This window comes from Gorilla gorilla, chromosome 2, assembly GCF_029281585.2.
Source record: "Gorilla gorilla gorilla isolate KB3781 chromosome 2, NHGRI_mGorGor1-v2.1_pri, whole genome shotgun sequence".
Lineage (NCBI taxonomy): Eukaryota > Metazoa > Chordata > Mammalia > Primates > Hominidae > Gorilla > Gorilla gorilla.
Genome location: NC_086017.1, coordinates 57,721,984 through 57,739,993, shown reverse-complemented (window position 1 = coordinate 57,739,993; position 18,010 = coordinate 57,721,984). Strand labels below are relative to the sequence as shown.

The 18,010-nt window shown below is 54.7% G+C and overlaps 2 protein-coding genes across 61 annotated transcripts in view; one reads left to right on the top strand and one right to left on the bottom strand.

The window, feature by feature from the left end:
- Nucleotides 1-12,223, top strand: part of MAP4 (microtubule associated protein 4) — a 233,577-nt gene extending 221,354 nt beyond the window's left edge. For 26 of the 49 annotated variants that reach the window (XM_055382293.2, XM_055382282.2, XM_055382295.2 and 23 more), the window contains 4 exons: nt 5,418-5,499; nt 7,556-7,668; nt 9,564-9,753; nt 9,877-12,223. In XM_055382293.2, coding sequence (XP_055238268.1) covers nt 5,418-5,499; nt 7,556-7,668; nt 9,564-9,753; nt 9,877-9,884 — 393 coding nt within the window. In that variant the 3' untranslated portion in view covers nt 9,885-12,223. The remainder of the gene's footprint in view (nt 1-5,417; nt 5,500-7,555; nt 7,669-9,563; nt 9,754-9,876) is intronic. The other 23 variants (XM_055382294.2, XM_055382296.2, XM_055382278.2 and 20 more) reach the window with 2 other exon arrangements.
- Nucleotides 12,224-12,712: 489 nt separating this feature from the next.
- The window catches only part of DHX30 (DExH-box helicase 30), a 47,371-nt gene continuing 42,073 nt past the window's right edge, over nt 12,713-18,010 (bottom strand). For all 12 annotated transcript variants that reach the window (XM_019023476.3, XM_055382300.2, XM_055382305.2 and 9 more), the window contains 13 exons: nt 17,060-17,212; nt 15,911-16,747; nt 15,562-15,637; nt 15,371-15,475; nt 14,951-15,126; nt 14,520-14,726; nt 14,351-14,432; nt 14,089-14,282; nt 13,827-13,986; nt 13,557-13,714; nt 13,352-13,455; nt 13,137-13,276; nt 12,713-13,039 (listed from right to left, as the gene is read on the bottom strand). In XM_019023476.3, the coding sequence (XP_018879021.1) occupies nt 12,786-13,039; nt 13,137-13,276; nt 13,352-13,455; nt 13,557-13,714; nt 13,827-13,986; nt 14,089-14,282; nt 14,351-14,432; nt 14,520-14,726; nt 14,951-15,126; nt 15,371-15,475; nt 15,562-15,637; nt 15,911-16,747; nt 17,060-17,212 (2,646 nt within the window). In that variant the 3' untranslated portion in view covers nt 12,713-12,785. The remainder of the gene's footprint in view (nt 13,040-13,136; nt 13,277-13,351; nt 13,456-13,556; nt 13,715-13,826; nt 13,987-14,088; nt 14,283-14,350; nt 14,433-14,519; nt 14,727-14,950; nt 15,127-15,370; nt 15,476-15,561; nt 15,638-15,910; nt 16,748-17,059; nt 17,213-18,010) is intronic.

Genomic DNA, 18,010 nt, shown 5'->3' with positions numbered 1-18,010 from the left:
TCGCTTGATCCTGGGAGGCGGAGGTTATGGTGAGCCGAGATTGTGCCGTTGCACTCCAGCCTGGGCAACAAGAGCGAAACTCCGTCTCAAAAAACAAAAACCAAAAAAAAAACAAAACAACTTTTTATTGTGAGAATTTTCAAACACACACAAGTAGAAAAAAACAGTAAAATGAACTTGATGTACCTTTTACCCTGCCTCATTTACTATCTACATGAGCAGTCTTGGTTTATCTGTATATGCCTATCTCAAGTATTTTGAAGCCAGTCCTAGATATATTATTTATTTTTAATACTTCAGCATATAGCTGGGCGTGGTGGCACGTGCCTGTAGTACCAGCTACTCAGGAGGCTGACGCAGGAGAATCGCTTGAACCCGGGAGACAGAGGTTGCAGTGAGGCAAGATCATGCCACTGCACTCCAGCCTGGGCGACAGAGCGAGACTCCGTCTCAACAAAAAAAAAAGGAAAAAATTGATCCATATATTTAAAATAGTAACACTAATAAGATAATACAAGCTATAACTCTTTTAATCTTAAGCTGCTTTTACTCTACAAGTCCCCACTCCATTCTTTTTTTTTTTTTTTTTTTTGGGACACAGTCTCGCTCTGTCCCTCAGGCATGAAGCTATAACACATTTAAAATCATATTTTTGTATAAATAGCTTTAACATTTCAAGTTATTTCTCTAGGATGTATTCCTAACAGGACTCTTATGTCAGAAACTACATCTGTTTCATGGTGTGGGCTACCTAGGTTTTTTTTTTTTTTGGAGACAGAGTCTCGCTCTGTCACCCAGGCTGGAGTGCAGTGGCGCGATCTCGGCTCACTGAAACCTCCACCTCCCGGGTTCAAGTGATTCTCCTGTCTCAGCCTCCTGAGTAGCTGGGACTACAGGCGCCCGCCGCCACGCCCAGCTAATTTTTTGTATTTTTAGCAGAGATGGGGTTTCACCGTGTTAGCCAGGATGGTCTCGATCTCCTGACCTTGTGATCCGCCCACCTCAGCCTCCCAAAGTGCTAGGATTACAGGTGTGAGCCAGCAGCTTTTTTTGTTTTGTTTTGTTTTGTTTTGTTTTTGAGACAAAGTCTCACTCTGTGGCCCAGGCTGGAGTGCAGTGGCATGATTTTGGCTCACTGCAACCTCCGCCTTTTGGGCTCAATCAATTCTGCTGCCTCGGCCTCCTGAGTAGCGAGGATTACAGGCGTGCACCACCATGCCCTGCTAACTTTTGGGTTCTTATTGTTGTTGTTGTTGTTGTTTTAAAGACAGAGTCTCGGCTGGGCGTGGTGGCTCACACCTGTAATCCCAGCACTTTGGGAGGCTGAGGCAGGTGGGTCACAAGGTCAGGAGTTCTAGACCATCCTGGCCAACACAGTGAAACCCCGGCTCTACTAAAAATACAAAAATCAGCTGGGCGTGGTGGTGCGTGCCTATAATCCCAGCTACTTGGAAAGCTGAGGCAGGAGAATCGCTTGAACCAGGCAGTCGGAGGTTGCAGTGAGTTGAAATCATGCCGTTGGACTCCAGCCTGGCGACAAAGTGAGATTTGGTCTCAAAAAAAAAAAAAAAAAAAAAAAAAAAAGACGGAGTCTCGTTTTGTCACCCAGGGTGGAGTGCAATGGCACGATCTCGGCTCATTGCAGCCTCTGCCTCCTGGGTTCAAGAATTCTGTCTCAGCCTCCCGAGTAACTGGGACTACGGTGCCCGCCACCACACCCAGCTGATTTTTGTATTTTTTGTAGAGATGGGGTTTTACCATATTGGTCAGGCTGGTCTCGATCTCCTGACCTCAGGTGATCCACCCACCTCAGCCTCCCAAAGTGCTGGGATTACAGGCATGAGCCACTGCGCCCAGCCTAACTTTTGTATTTTTTAGTAGAGACAGGGTCTCACCATGTTGGCCAGGCTGTTCTCGAACTCCTGACCTCAAATGATCCACCCGCGTCAGCCCTCCCAAAGTGCTGGGATTACAGGTGTGAGCCACTGTGCCTGGCTCATTCTTTTTTTTACTGGTAATTTCCTTGATGGGTAAGCTCAGTGGTTTGTCCTAGAATCTGGATTCTTCTAATTACATCCTCATGGTTTTAATTAACATATTCTGTTGTCCCTCAATTTTCTTTAAATTTATTTGGTTTTGGTTTTTTCCCCACATGCTAGCATGACATGTAAGTAGGTAATGAGGTTTATTCTGTGAGAAATTACATTCATGTCTCATTCTTCGGTTGTCTCTTTTTTTGTGATGTTGGCAATTCCTGGACCTGTGGGTTCAGTAGGCATATGCCGTGGTAAGACTAATTCTAGCATTACTTCTTCATTTACCAGCTGGAATACATCCATAACATGAAACTGACTGCTCCTCAACTATTCTTTAATTGCATACTAGACAAAAGGTCAAGAGATAGAGGCTTCAAATATGGAACACTGTCAAGAAATCTGTGGCCCTGGCCAATGCAGTGGCTCATACTTGTAATCCAAGCACTTTGGGAGGCCAAGGCAGGTGGGTTGCTTCAGCCCAGAAATTCGAGACCAGCCTGGGCCACTTGGCAAAACCCCTTCTCTACAAAAAAATGCAAAAATTAGCTGGGCATGGTGGTGTGCGCCTGTAGTCTCAGCCACTTGAGGGGCTTGAGCCTGGGAGGTTGAGGCTACAGTGAGCTAAGGTCATGCCTCTGCACTTCATCCTGGGTGGCAGAGTGAGACCCTGTCTCAAAAGAAAACAAGAAAGAAATGTGTGGCTCTACATCTTGGTGAGGGCCCTGGCCTTGGAGAGTGACTCTGTTAACTTCTTGCAGGTACTGTTGTGGTTACAGCTAAGATGAGCTTGTCACCATTGCTTGAAGACCCATGTTGGGTTGGTTTAAGCAGCTACCAGATCTTTGGCTGGTAAAAGTACCCTTCCCTATGCCCTCTCTTATGAGCAATAAGGATAGGGAGAAGTTTGGATGAGGCCTTCATGTCTCCCTCTTCTTGAATTGGCCATTTCTTCCCCTAACAAATAACAAGATACCTTGTTTTAAACCCAGATAAAGCACTTACAATGGTGTCATCAGCACATACTTAGGAGGAGGTATCTGTGCTGTATCCTAAACTCCCATTTTGGAGATACCTATAAATATCTGTATAATGAACTATAGATTGAGGAGAAAAGAAAAAAATTTCTATCTAGGGAAAATTGCAGACTTTTTGGAAAGATGAGACAAAGTAGAGGCTGTGTGTTTTCACAGTAGTAACTACTCTGTATGTAATTATCAAACACGTGAAGCCATTATGGTATAGTTCCTGGTGGTGTCTCTTCAAGAGATGATATGAGAAAGAGACGGATTGAAGCGAGAGCTGTGTGAGGCCGTGTGGAAGGCACCCTTTGAGCTGGGCATTGAAGGATGGGGAAGAAAACATAATGGGTTTGCTGGGTTAGGCATGAGCCAAGTTTTAGAGGCAAGACTGAGAATGGCTCTGGCAAGCTGGGGATTGTGGGTAGTTATTCTGTGCCAGGCCTTGGGCTGTGGGTGCAAATACAAAAATACTGGTGGCATTATATCTGTCCTCTGGGAACATGGTGAAGACTATATTTCCTGACACCAAAGAAGGGAAAACAGGGCTCAAGAAGGTAGCTCACCATTTAATAGCTTGTGGTGAAACCCACCAGAATGGTGCAACACTGCATGGAGTTGATGTGTTGGAAAGTCAGGCTCTCCTACAGTACCTACCAGAGGACAGCGGGGCCACTCACAGGAATGCTGGAATCCCCATCCAGCAACCCAGAGGGCATGCATGGCTATAGACTTAAAGATGCACCACCTTTTTTTTTTGAGGCGGAGTCTCTTTCTGTTGCCCAGGCTGGAGTGCAGTGGCGCGATCTCGGCTCACTGAAAGCTCTGCCTCCCGAGTTCATGCCATTCTCCTGCCTCAGCCTCCCGAGTACTGGGACTACAGCCGCCTGCCACCACGCCCGGCTAATTTTTTTTGTATTTTTAGTAGAGACAGGGTTTCACCATGTTAGCCAGGATGGTCTCGATCTCCTGACCTTGTGATCCGCCCGCCTTAGCCTTCCAAAGTGCTGGGATTACAGGCGTGAGCCACCGTGCCCAGCCAAGCTGCACCACCTTTAAATGCAAATTTTTGCATTTTTAGTAGAGATAGAGTTTCACTGTGCTGGCCAGGCTGGTCTCAAACACCTAGCCACAGGTGATCTGCCTGCCTCAGCCTCCCAAAGTGCTGGGGTTACAGGCATGACCCACTGCACCTGGCTGGGAAAATTGTTATAACATGGATTAAGCAGGAATACTATGATTACACACACACACACACACACACAACACACGCGCGCGCACACACACACACACACACCATCCCCTCACCTCTCCCAAGGGGAAAATGCATTGAAAAGGACTAGAAGTAAATATGTTATTCCAGGTTCTCTGGGCAAGGAGTTGATAGGTAAGGTTTTGAGATGGAATAAAGGGGATATTTCATGGGAGCCTTGGTGCTGGTGTTTGGACCTGGTGAAATGACAGAAGAGCTGTCTGGAGCATGCATGGACAGGGTCTGCACAGAAAGACCTGTGGGGTGTGGGAATGGTGGTTTGGTCTGGCTAGAGGTGGGGTTAGGAGTGAAGGCTGGTGGCCGGGCGTGGTGGTTCACACCTGTAATTCCAGCACTTTGGGATCCTGAGGCAGGCAGATCACCTGAGATCGGGAGTTCGAGACCAGCCTGACCAATATGGAGAAACCCCATCTCTACTAAAAATACAAAATTAGCTGGGCGTGGTGGCGCATGCCTGTAATCCCAGCTACTCCAGAGGCTGAGGCAGAAGAATCACTTGAACCTGGGAGATGGAGGCTGGGGTGAGCCAAGATCGTGCCAGCCTGGGCAACAAGAGTGAAACTCCGTCTTAAAAAAAAAAAAAGTGAAGGCCAGGCATGGTGGCTCATGCCTGTAATCCCAGCACTCTGGGCTCTGGAAATCTGAGGTGGGTGGATCTCCTGAGGTCAGGAGTTCGAGACCAGCCTGGCCAACATGGTGAAACCTTGTCTCTACTAAAAATACAAAAAATTAGCCAGATGTGGTGTTGCCCGCCTGTAAACCCAGCTACTCGGGAGGCTGAGGCAGGAGAATTGCTTGACCCCAGGAGGCGGAGGTTACAGCGAGCTGAGATCGTACCACTGTACTCCAGCCTGGGCAACAGAGCGAGACTCCATCTTTAAAAAAAAAAAAAGAAGTGAAGAGCAGGGCCAGGGTGGGTCGAGGGCTCTTTTAAGTACTTAGGGAGATGACCCTGTCTTTGAACAGACTGAGATAGCAGCTTACAGAGGGAGCGAGAAACCCTGAACATGGAGAAGATTTAAAAGGTAGCATGGGGTTGGCTCTGACAGTATTCCCTCTCTCTGAATGAGTCTTTTGTGTCCTTCTCTTCAGGTTCAGATTCAGAACAAGAAAGTGGACATCTCTAAGGTCTCCTCCAAGTGTGGGTCTAAGGCTAACATCAAGCACAAGCCTGGTGAGTGGTGCCTCCCTTGCCCACTGGGTCTCCACGGTATGTCATCCTGCCATGGGTCAGCTGGGCAGCCCGCTGGCTGGCAAGGGTTTCATCTCTGTGCCTTTAGCATCCCATGAAGACTACCCAGGACACCGCAGTCCTCATTCTGTCAGGGAGCAGGAGTTCGGGTGCTAACCTGTAAGTGGAGGAGGAGCAGTTTCTTACAGCAGCCATCTGCACAAGCATTCTCTTGAGTACCTACTGTGTGCGTGGAACTGTTGAGCTAGGCCTGGGGAAGCGGTGCACTCTGAGCTGAGAACCTGGATTGGCTCTAAACGAGGATTACAGAAGCTCCTGCTGAAGGAGCTGTATAGAGGGCAGTGTTCAGGTCCCACCTATCAGATGCAGGAGCAAAGGGTGCTCCCAACCAGTGAAGCATCAGCCGCTAGCCCTGGCAGGAGAATGGGAGGCGTTCAGCAACTTGCACTAATGCAGTTTCCTTCCAGCAACATGGCTGGCCCAGCGCCCCTTTGGAAGTTGCTGTGCAGAGGCTGGGCTCTTGCCTTGGGTAGTCCCCTAGCAGCCTCGTTCCTGGGTCTACAGCAGATTTGTGAGTAGGACTGCTGCAGCAGCAGGCACACTGGCTGGCAGACCTGGTATCCCAGAAGGCTAGCCACCACAGGCCAGATAAGGTGAAGGCAAAACTCTCTTCCCTCAGGGCGGGCGCGGTGTCTCATGCCTGTAATCCCAGCACTTTGGGAGGCTAAGGCGGGCGGATCACTTGAGGTCAGGAGTTTGAGAACAGCCTGGCCAACATGGTGAAACCCTGTCTCTACTAAAAATACAAAAACTAGCCAGGTGTGGTGGTGCATGCCTTTGGAGAATTGCTTGAACCCAGGAGGCAGAGACTGCAGTGAGGCGAGAGTATGGAACTGCACTCCAGCCTGAGCAACAGAGCGAAATTCTGTTTCCAAAAAGAAAAAAAAAACTCCCTTTCCCTCTCAGCGAAGAGCGTGATCCAGTTTAGAATGTGTTCTATTTAGAAAGATCAAAACAGTTCTGTCCTTAACTAACCATTTTTTTCCCCTTTTATCTGGGAAATCTCCTATCAGATACTTCCTTCTCTAATGACACTGAGTCACTTAGGGTCTAGTTTTTGCCAGGGCTGGGTTTCCCAATATGGGACACCGGGAGACCTTGGCCAGAAGCTGTGCGTGGAGGTCTGCCATGTGAGCTGAGAGGAGATGGAAGAACAGAAGGGGCCCAAGGGAAACCACGCTGCTGGGCGCGGGAGGGGCTGGGTACTCATTGAGGGCAGCTTGTCCCGCACCCTTCCCCTTGGTCTCATGGGCACACTCTGGCCAGTGAGCTCTGAACCCTGGGCGTGAGTTCAGACCACTTTCCCTCCCCATCCTAGCCTGAGGTCACTAGATCCCAGGCCTGCCTTGGTCCATGTCTTTCCTTCCTCAGCGCACAGCCTCGGGGCCACTCTCTCCTTTTTATTATTCCTTCTTTTTGCTAGAGTGTGGTACGGTTAGGGGCTCAGACAATTTTCACAACCTGTCACTGTCAATCAGCAGATTGGTGGTAACTCTGGGTGAGTCCCTTCTCTTTTGCAGCATCAGTTTTACCGGCTGGGAAGCAGGGACCGTGGCTGTGATGACAGGGCATTCATGAGAATTCAGTGAGGCTGTGCCTGAGAAGCACTGCATGGCCCAGTTAGCGGGAGGGCATTCCCACACAGAGTAGAGAAGCAGAGGCTTCGCCCTGGAGGCTGTGCTCGGAGCCCCAGGCCTGCCCAAGCCTGGCCTGCAGCTCGGTGGCTGTGGCATGGGGTGGTGGAAGGGATGGCTTTCCTTCTCTTGGAAGTATTCCCACTGGCTGGACGGAGAGATTGTCTCAGCCTCACTGTGATACAAGAAGTCCTCTTTAGACAAATGTGTTCACTGTTCTTCATTTGCCACCCAGAACAGGTCACGTCTGTCTCATTTCTAGATTGGGCATATCGCTAGTCCTGGTTTTGCCTGCAGGGATATTCCTCTGCCACCCTAGGTGACCAGTTTCTTTGTGGTTCCAGGTGGAGGAGATGTCAAGATTGAAAGTCAGAAGTTGAACTTCAAGGAGAAGGCCCAGGCCAAGGTGGGATCCCTCGATAATGTGGGCCACCTACCTGCAGGAGGTGCCGTGAAGGTAGCGAGTGGGTCACTGGGGAGACACAGCTGGGGAGGGGTGGGAACTATGCAGTTAGGGTCAGGGTCCTCACAGGTAGGCACCTGTCACCGCCCCTCAGTATCTTCAGGAGTCATGTCTTCACCCACACCATTGCCATTTTCCCATCGTGTATCATCAGTCCTGACTGAGGCAGAAGTGAAGAGGCCCCAGCCCAGCCACCCCTCACCTGTCAGCTGGAGGCAGAACCTTGCTCCTGAGAGCCATGGCCTTCCTAATTGAGCCCATCCAGCCATTTGAGAAGGCCACGGGCTGGGACACAGACCACCCCCAGGCGAGCGGGGGTTCTGCACCACACAGTTCTCCCCGGCTGTCTCGCGCAAGGGGAATGTGGGTTCCCGCCCCATGTCAGGCTCTGCTCCTGGGCTGGGAGCAGGACAGCACATTCTTAGCTGCCAGCGACAGCAGGCTGCCTGGGGCCTCCCTCTGCAGGGCCTGCCTGGGGCCTCCCTCTACAGGGCCTGCCTGGGGCCTCCCTCTGCAGGGCTCTGGGACAGAGCTCAAGTGGCAGAGGTTCCCATCCTCACGACTGGCTGGGCCTCTTCTCCCTTCCCTCTCTCCTCTTTCCTCCCTCCCTCCTTCCACAGTACTGTGAGACCTTTTGTGTGCCAAGATGCTGTCTGTCCTATGTTCCATGTCATCCGTGGGTGGGGGGCCCATGAGGGGCGTCTTGCAGACCCCGAGCACAAGGATGGCTGCTGCTGCTCGGGTTCAGGTGCGCAGGGGAGAGGGGCCAGGAGCCGCTGCCCTGGGCCTTCCCTTCCATCTCTGCTCCCTAGTGCCAGCCACTGCCCAGCCCGTCCCCTGTCCCATCCTCTCCTGATGCTCTGACTGAAGCCTTGATCAGCTTCCAGGAACATCTGGGGGGGGTCCTTGCTGCCACAGGCTCTCAGTTCGTGCCCCCCACACCTCGTGAGGATGCCGTTCTCGCGCCCGTCTCAGTGGGGCGTTAACTTGGCTTTAGTCTCTTGTCCAAGGACACAGCGAGCGAGTGTGGACCAGGATTCACATCTGGGCTTTTCTGACCCCAAGCCTTGTGTTCTTTTCCTTGTTCACATTATATCCCTTTATTAGTTCTGGAATTATTGTTTTTAATCGAGGCCTATTTCTCACTATGCCGATTAGAAACCACTTCTCCCTTGTCACTTTTTGGGTATTTGGCGACACAGGCTTTCCAGCTCCCCAGTGGCCTCTCACAGCTGTTCTCTCTTCTCTGCCTTCCTCACACTGAGTGTTCCATGTCCCCCAAATGTCCTCCTCCTATGAAGCCCTCCAGGCCTCCACAGCCTCCCTGGGTTATACCTCCTTGGACACCTTTCTGCCTCCCATGGACCCCTGGTCCCAGAATGGTGCCCTGCACAGACAAGGCCTCAGCACCTGTGTTCCTGACCAGACAGATGTGCAGGCAGGGCTGCCCGGGAGCTACTGAGGACCCCACTCTGTGTGCAGGGGGTGGCCTGGGTTCAGGGAGGGTTTGGGAGGGTGGGCTGCACCCTTCAGGGGGCTACCCTTCAGGCTTGTTGCTCACTGTTGTCATGGCTACGTATTTGGTACCAGCCTGAGGCCTGGCACCTCTGCCCTCAGAGAGGCTTCATCAGAGCCTCACATGCCACAGAGGGGCTCTGAGAGTGTGTCACTGGTCCAGCTGCTCCTGACCCTCGGGAGTCGGTCTCCCAGGTGAGGTGGGGTGGGTGGGGCCGGGGCACCTGCCTGGGATTCTCCAAGCGACTGTGCCTTGAGCCAGTGGGTGCCAGGGCAGCAAGGGTGGGGGCTGTGTGTGAAACCCACCACCATCACCCCATCCCACTCCCCCCCTCGACTGACCCTGCACTGTCTCCCCCACTGTTTCATTGTAGACTGAGGGCGGTGGCAGCGAGGCTCCTCTGTGTCCGGGTCCCCCTGCTGGGGAGGAGCCGGCCATCTCTGAGGCAGCGCCTGAAGCTGGCGCCCCCACTTCAGCCAGTGGCCTCAATGGCCACCCCACCCTGTCAGGGGGTGGTGACCAAAGGGAGGCCCAGACCTTGGACAGCCAGATCCAGGAGACAAGTAAGTGGCTGGGCTCGGCCTAAGGGCCAGCCAGGGGCCCTGCCACTGGCCGCAAATTGAAACTCCTTTGTTTTTGACTAGAGTGTGGCCTAAATTTTAACGAAGTAACCTTTTATTTTCCAGGCATCTAATGATGACATTCTGGTCTCGTCTTCCGTCTCCCCCGTGTTCCCCTCTTGTCTCCCCTGTTCCCCTCTCCCTTCCCTCCTCCCATGTCACTGCAGATTGAGACCTACAGGCTGACGTTCCGGGCAAATGCCAGGGCCCGCACCGACCACGGGGCCGACATTGTCTCCCGCCCCCCACACTTCCCTGGCGGCCCCAACTCGGGCTCCCGGGTCCTTGGCCCCCTTTCCCGGGCTGTCCACTAGACCAGTGAGCGCTTGGGCGCCGTGCTGGGCAGCCCGCTAGGCTCGCCTTCCCTCCTGCTTTGCGTGCCCGGGGCAGCAGCAGCCCTGCCCCACACCTCCTCTCACTCCCCAGCCTGGGCCCATCTCCCTGCTTTGGTCTTGCCCCATCACTGCGCCACTGCTCCGTGGAGGAGGTTGGGAGGGGGTTGGGGTGGTTGAGGCTAAGTTGGGATCTAGGAGAGGAGAACCAGATTCCATCCTCATCTTTTTTTGGTTCTTTGGTCCAAACCCAAAAGAAACTGACATGCCCTCCCTCCTCCCTGGATCTACCTGGAGGGAAAAGTGGAGGTGGATTCCGAGTGGTGACAGGACGCTGACCGTGGAGCTTAAGCCACTGCCTCTCCCTCTGGTCCCACAAATGGGCCCCCCCCGCCCCCATGCAGGTGGTGTCGGGCCCTTCTTGCTGCCCTGCCCCAAGTTGGGGGTCAGTGCTGCCTGTCCCCATGCTTAACATACCTGCCTAGCTGCTGTCACATTTTTCTTGTTTTGTCCTTTTATTTTTTTCTAAAAACCTAAAAACTGGTGAAATAGTTCTGCAGGTTGAAGCCATGTCTACATGAAAGTCCTCAGTAAGTGTTAGAGGGAACAGGGCGGAGATATCCTTATGCCAACCCCGCTGGAGGATGTGGGCAGCTTAGGGCCCTGGAGGCGGTGCGGCAGGGAAGAGGGGTGCAGAGGCTGTGGCTGGTGAGCCGGTGAGGCACACAAGGGGCTCTTGGAGCGTGGACTGGTTGGTTTTGCCATTTTGTTGTGTGTATGCTGCTTTTCTTTTCTAACCAAGAGGCTGGTTTTGGCATCCCTGTCCCATTCCCTGGGATCTGGTGGTCAGCCCTAGCATACAAAGCCAGGGCTGGAGAACAAGAAAGGGCCAGGAGATGGAATTCCTTCAGGCCGGCACCCGCACCCTAGGACATGTAAGCCCTCATGTCCAAGGGAGCCTCATGCAGATAGTAGGAAATCAGGTCTGGAAATTTAAAAATAAAAGGCATGAGACTAAGGCTATCTGCTTCCCTTATGCCCTGACTGGAGAGGGGAGGGAGGAGAGGCAAGGCCCACAGAGGGCATCCCAGCTAGGCCTTGGGATGGCTGCAGTGAGGAGAAATCCCGGGAACTGTATTGACACAAAGATTCTTATTGCACTTGTATTTTTTGTATTAAAGTTTGCATGGTTTCTAATAAAGGATTCAAACATAAGTTTGTAGTGAAATGGCCTGGGAGATTCCAAGGGCTTCTCTGGAGGGGGATTGGCTGCAGTGTAGATTTGCCTCTGAGGAGGCTGCCCCAGACTTGGCCTCCTCAGGCCCCCTCCTGACCTCTGCCCTTCTCTGGTCCTGGCATCCCTTGGAGCTGGAGAAGGTAGGGGTCTTGACCTAGGTTTAGATTTGATCTCCATGTGCAGGGAGGCTGTCCTGGGCCTGACAGGTCCTCCCCCTTTCTGAGGTAGCAGTGCCTTGTGGAGGTTTGACACCATGTCCCTAGCTCCCCAAGCACACACCAGGAAACTGCAGGGGCTTACGGAGGAAGTGCTGCCTGGGCCAGGTGGACCAGCTTTCCTCCGTAGAGACCATGTGCAGAACACTTCTGCTGTGCCCAGAACATGAGGGAGCCAGTGTTTTGTCAGCAGGAAGAAAGGGCCTGCTGGGATGAAAGTGGGAAGGAAACAGGGTTGGGTAGTCAGGAGACACCCCAGGGGCAACAGCACAGGCCCAGAGTACCTGCTGCCTCCACTGCATCTGTCCTGGGGTCATGAGGGTGCTGAGGTTGACGACAGGTTCCAGGTCCTTTCACTCCTTTGGCCAAAGGTTGGGGGTAGGTGGCCCAAGTGGTGTGCTCTCTAGGTAGACAACAGGAGTGGTCAGAGTTCCCTCGAAGGATCCTCCACACCAGACCACCTGAGAAGGCCGGGACCAGAGGCCCTGTGTGATGTGTACTCCGCAGCTGTTTGGGGTGGGACATTTCTGTACTTCTCGATTTGCTTATGGCTCAGCCATTACCTGTGTCAGTCCATGATTCTGTTGTAACAGTTTTAAGAGTAAATAAAGCTGCCTGATGTCCCATCACGCAGGCTTCGTGCTTCTGTGTCTCGTTTTGCATCATCTACCACCTCCCTGGATCTTCCTGCCCTCAGCTCAGCCCCTCGGCTGTGAACTTGTGGATGTGGACACGGGAAGGACCACTGTGCCACATAGCCCTGGGCCTTGGCTACCTGTGGAACTCTCCCCTAGTCTGCCTGGTAAAGGGCTACTTGACACTTACTGTCCAAAACTACAAGGACGGTGACAGTTCTGACAGACAGGCTTCCTGTGGTGGGTACCCAGAGCAGCAGCTGTGGCAGGGGACTGGGGTGGTTAACAGCACTGCTGCTTCATGCTCTTGGCGAAGGGAGGAGGTTCCAACCCCCTTCTCTCTTAAGACTTGGGGCCACAGCCAGCCCCTGTCCCCCAGCAATAAGCATCTCACTCTCTACCTACCTTCCTCCTTCCTCTTTGGGGAACCGTGGCCCACTGTATGGAGGCCCTGAGAGAGGAGCCCCTAGTGGACAGCAGTGGTCACAAGGGATAAATAGAACTTTATTTTAAATAAACATTTGCACTCTGTACACAGCCCCAGCAGAAGCAGGGCTCAGTCGTCAGCTGTCTTGCGCACATCAAAGCTGCCACAGGGTCCTCGCAGCAGCTCCGCCAGTAGCGCAAGCAGCTGCCCGTGCTCCTCCTGTACGCTGGGGGGAAGTGCAGCCAGCTCGCTGCGCAGGCTCCGCTCCACCATGCGGCCCAGGGCCCGCCGCAGCTCCTTCAGCAGCCGCACGGTACGCGAGTCACCCTCCAGCCGCAGCAGGTCGCTGTCGCTCAGTGAGATGGTGGCCCGGCGCCCGTCATCTGAGGGAACAGAAAAGATGGTGGGGAACTGTGGTGAGGCCAGGCCCCAGAGGAGCAGCTGCAGAGCGGGGTGGGCGGGAGGCCTGCAGGCACCCACCACGGATGTGCACGTCCCCGTCGGTCAGGAGCAGCACAGCTAGCGGGTGCACCTGAGAGGAGTCCCGGACGAAGACGCTGCCATTGGACTTGACTGCCATGAAATACGTCAGCCATCGGCTCCGTAACCGTGTGGCCTCCCTAGGGAACACAGGGCTGGTGAGGCCACCCTTTTGGACCATCCCAGCTGCCCCATCCAGGCCTGCATGCCCTCACCTGTTAATGGTCGACTTGTGCAGCAGGATGTTGCCTGATTTGGTCCTATATGTGACGCTGTTGGGCTTGAACTTCCCCTGCCGGGTGACCTTACCCTGCCTCACCTGCAGGGATGGAGGAAAAGACGGGTGGGGCTGAGCAAGGAGCTGCAGACAGGGAAGGAGGCTGGGACCTGGTGAACTCCATTCCCTCCCAGAGGCAGCACCTGGATGAGGTTGGGGTAGAGGCCGGCCATCAGCACGCCCTTCACCAGCTCCTCCTCCTCACTGTACTCGTTGCACTGGGCGGAGGCCAGGGTGCAGTCCGAGGGCTTCCCCACCAGGAAGGCCTCATAAATGTTCTCTGAGAACTGCTTGATGAGTCCTAGGGAGACAGAATGTGTGGTGGACCTACAGCCCCTAGCCACAGGCTGGGGGTGACAGAAGCTCAGTGGGGGTGGGAGGGGCTCAGGAGAGCAGGTGTGGGCCCGACTGACCGTGGATGAAGCGCAGGCTGGGTGCGTAGAGCAGGTTTTCCTCCAGGTAATTCTCCCGGGAGCTGCGGTCCTGCCAACGCAGCACCTCCTCCCAGCCGGCGACAGCCCGCACAAAGGCCAGGTGGTCACTGCCGCTGTCATGGCTCAACAGTGCTTTCACCTGGGAGGGGAGAAGAGGGTAGCCGGATCACAGGCAAGGGCTAGACAACGCCCCCTCAGAACAGCAGTGGGTGGACGGCTTCAGGAAGGAGCCAGGACTGACCTTGTCCACCTCTGCCCGGTTCTGTAGGCTGCTGCTGAAGGGGTCCCGGGTGAGGCAGGAAACGACCACCAGTAGTGGGTGCAGGCAACGGAAGATGGCAGCCAACACAATGGCCTTGGCCAACCGGGGGTCGGTGGAGATGTGAGCCAGGCGCTGCCCCAGGGTAGTCAGGTACTCCCGCTGGTCCAGCACCCCTGCAATGGCTCAGCTGTCAGTACCACCCTCGAGAGCCACTCCCCAGCCGAGCCCAGCCCCTACATACCAATCTCCTGGAGCAAGATCACAGCCTCGTCCACTGCCTTGATGTTTGGACTGTCCACAGCCTTGGACAGGAACTCCACCGCCTATGACAGAGCCAGAGCCCGCCATGAGCCTGCCTCCCACCTGCCTGGTCCCCAGGCCAGCCCCCGCCCCGCCCCGCCCCGCCTCACCGTCTTCTCAGGCATGTGGATTTTCGCTTGCAGCACCAGGTTCTCGAGAGGTGTGCGCAGGATCTCTGGCACTTGGAAAGGGACCATTTTCTCCAGCCGGCTTCGAGGGAACAAGTGGTAGGCAAAGCCGGACTGGCAGCGGCCCGCCCGGCCCCGGCGCTGGATCACATTGGCTCTTGATACCCACACTGTCTCCAGGCAGGACACCTGGAGGAGGTGGCAAGTAAGCAGCACGCAAATGCCACTTCCTCAGTGCTTCCCCACTCCCTGAGTAACCCTCACCAGCCCCCCAACATCAGGAACACTGAGACCCCACAAGCGCGGCCTTCTGAAGACACACAAAGCAGGTCTAAGGTAGATCTGGGCTGGGGACCACCTCGAAACGGAGTCCCTCCCCCAGTGGTTGGCCGGGCCCAGGAGGTAGGTGCCACCTTGGTCTTCAGGTCATAGCGTTCTTCCTTGTGCAGCCCACTGTCCACCACATGCACAATGTCATTGATTGTGATGGAAGTCTCAGCAATGTTGGTGGCCAAGACAATCTTGCGCACCCCAACTGGAGGCTGCTGGAATATGGCCTTCTGATCCATCATGGGGATGTTGGAGTGCACTGGTGGGCAAGACACACACCGGTTATGGGCACTGCTTCCACCAGAATTCCCCCCTGGAATGTGGGCAGGGCAAGGACTTTGACCCCATTTTGATGAAACAGGCACAGATAAACACTATGCTCAGTGAAAAGTGCCACAGCTTGGTCAGAAACCGGGGCCCCTGGAGTCCCAGTTGGGTCAGTCCCTAGGACAGAGGTCAGGCTGGTTTCCAAAGGTCCCTGGTCCCTCCGCCGTGGCTCTCACCTGGCAGGATGAGGTACTTGCTCTCGTGCATGCCCAGGGCCTCCTGGAGGCGCTGCTGCACTCCTTTGATCTCCTGCCACCCAGGCAGGAAGCACAGGATCCCACCTGTAAAGGAGCCCTGGGGCATGAGCCAGCTGCTGCTGCTGCAAACGTGGCCAGGGCTAGCATGGGACAGATGCGGAGGCACCCACCTGGTTCCCCGCGAGCATCGATGTGCAGAACCAGATCAGTCACAAGGTCCAAATCGAGTGCGCATTCATCCTCAGACTGGGGTGGGGGAAGAGAGGCCACAGTCACAGCCCCGGGGTAAGGGGTCATGCCAAGGACACAGCCACCTGACTCAGTGAGACGGAGCCGCTTGACATCAACTCCAATCCTCACATGTGTGCCACGCAGGCAGGGTTAGTCCCCAGTTTCTATCAAGGAAACCGAGGATTGGGGAGGGTAACTTGCCCCAGGCACCAAGCCCCAGGGCCAGGGAGGAGGGGCATCCACGGAGGAAAGGCCAGGAGCCTCGGGTGGGATGGGGGTGTCCCTCACCTCATGGTGCCGGTGCCGGTGCAGGTACTGGTGCTTGCCCAACTTGGCCAGGATGTCCTCCAGGTAGTGCTCCTTGACTGGGTACATGAAGCCAGGCACCTTGATGACGGGGCAGCCACCAAAGTATCGGGAGAAGCGCTCATTGTCCCCTGTGGCACTCATGAGCACCAGCCGCAGGGCCGGGTTGAGCCGCTGCAGGCCCTTGAGCAGGATCAGCAGAAAGTCTGTGTTCACGTCCCGCTCATGCACCTCATCCACGATGACGTGGCTCACGCCCTCCAGGCTGGGGTTGCTCTGCAGCTTACGCAGCAGGATACCCACAGTGCAGAAGAGCAGGGCCCCGCCTCGGGATGGGGGCTTACTTTCCAACCGCACCTGGAAGCCCACATTCCGGCGCAGGGAGGGGCCCAGTTCGTGGCTGACCCGCTGTGCCACAGACACAGCAGAGATGCGGCGAGGTTGGGTGATGATCACATTGCAGCGGGCACCTCGGCCCTCGGTCACATAGCGCTCCAGCAACAGCTGGGGGATGCGCGTGGTCTTCCCACAGCCCGTGTCCCCAGAGATGACCACCACCGGGTGCTGCTCAATGGCGTTGAGGATGGTGTCCCGATGTGGGTCCACAGGTAGCTGGGGGGCCTCCTGCCAGACCGGCCCTCGCCGCCGCCACAGTTCTAGCAGACTCTGGCTGAGACGTACCTCCTCTGCTTCCAACAGGGGCACATAGGGCTTGCCTGTGATAGGGTCACTCAGAGGCCCTGAGTCCTTGCCCAAGGGCAAGATGTCATCACTCTGCAGCCGGAGTTCTGGGGCGATCCATGAATTCTCCACAGGGTACTGGAGGGCAGGGAGGCAAGCAAAACAATGAAAAAGAAATTCCTCATTCACACACAACCAGCCACTCTGCAGGATTCGCCTGGGTCAGATGTTGTGGCCCAACCCGCTGGGCAGAGGATTAATTTAGTCCATGACTGCCCCGGGATCCTTGTGGGCAAGACTGGGCTGCTCAGGCCAGGGGGATCCCAGGCCCCAATCTCAGTGAAGAGAATGGGGAGGTACTACTGCCTATCGCAGGTGGAGGCCTTCAGTCTGGAGAGATGGAGGCAGACTACAGGGAGCAGGGGTGGTGAGGGATGCAGGGCCTCTTACATGGTTCAGGAAGGTCTCTATCTTGCGGAGGATGGGCTCGGGCACCTGGATGGTGCATGGTCGGCGCTGGGTCTCACCCAGCTCACGCAAAGAGGCCAGATTATACATGGCGTGTGTAAGCGGTTCGTTGTTCCTGTCCACCAGGCCCAGGCTCTGCAGGGGGACATGCAAGACTCAGTCTATGCTCTGGGGCTCCCCAAAAACCAGCCCAGACAAGCTCAGGAGCTCCAAGGCAGAAGTTGTGCCAAGTAATCTCTAAGAGATTTTGGATTTTGGCTGACATGGTGATGGAGGGAGAAATTATGAACTAGGAAAATGTTAACTTACCAAAATAAACGTTTTAAAAAATGAATTAAAGTTAATTCAGGCCGGGCGTGGTGGCTCACGCCTGTAATCCCAGCACTTTGGGAGGCCGAGGCAGGCAAATCACCTGAGGTCAGGGGTTTGAGACCAGCCTGGCTAACATGGTGAAACCCCGTCTCTACTAAAAATACAAAAATTAGCCAGGTGGGGGGCCGGCACCTATAGTCCCAGCTACTAGGGAGGCTGAGGCATGAGAATCGCCTGAACCCTGGAGACACAGGTTGCAGTGAGCCGAGATCATGACGGTGCACTCCAGCCTGGGCGACAGAGCGAGACTCTGTCTCAAAGAAAATAATAATAAAGTTAATTCAAGAAAAGCTAAACCTGATGTGTCACAGCAGAACAGCCCTACGTCTGGAGAAGGCCCTGAGGAGAAACCGCTGGCTGTGTGGCTAGAGCCCCCCCAACACCACAATAGGCCACTGTCACCTCTGTGAATTCCCAACATGTACCCTCAGACCAGCCAGGCCAGGCCCTCCATGCTAGAATGCACCCCACAGACTCCCTCTTCCTTTGCTGCCTCATCAAAGCCTTCCTCCCCTAATCCTTCCATCCTGCCTCCCAATCCCTACATGGCACCCGACCCAT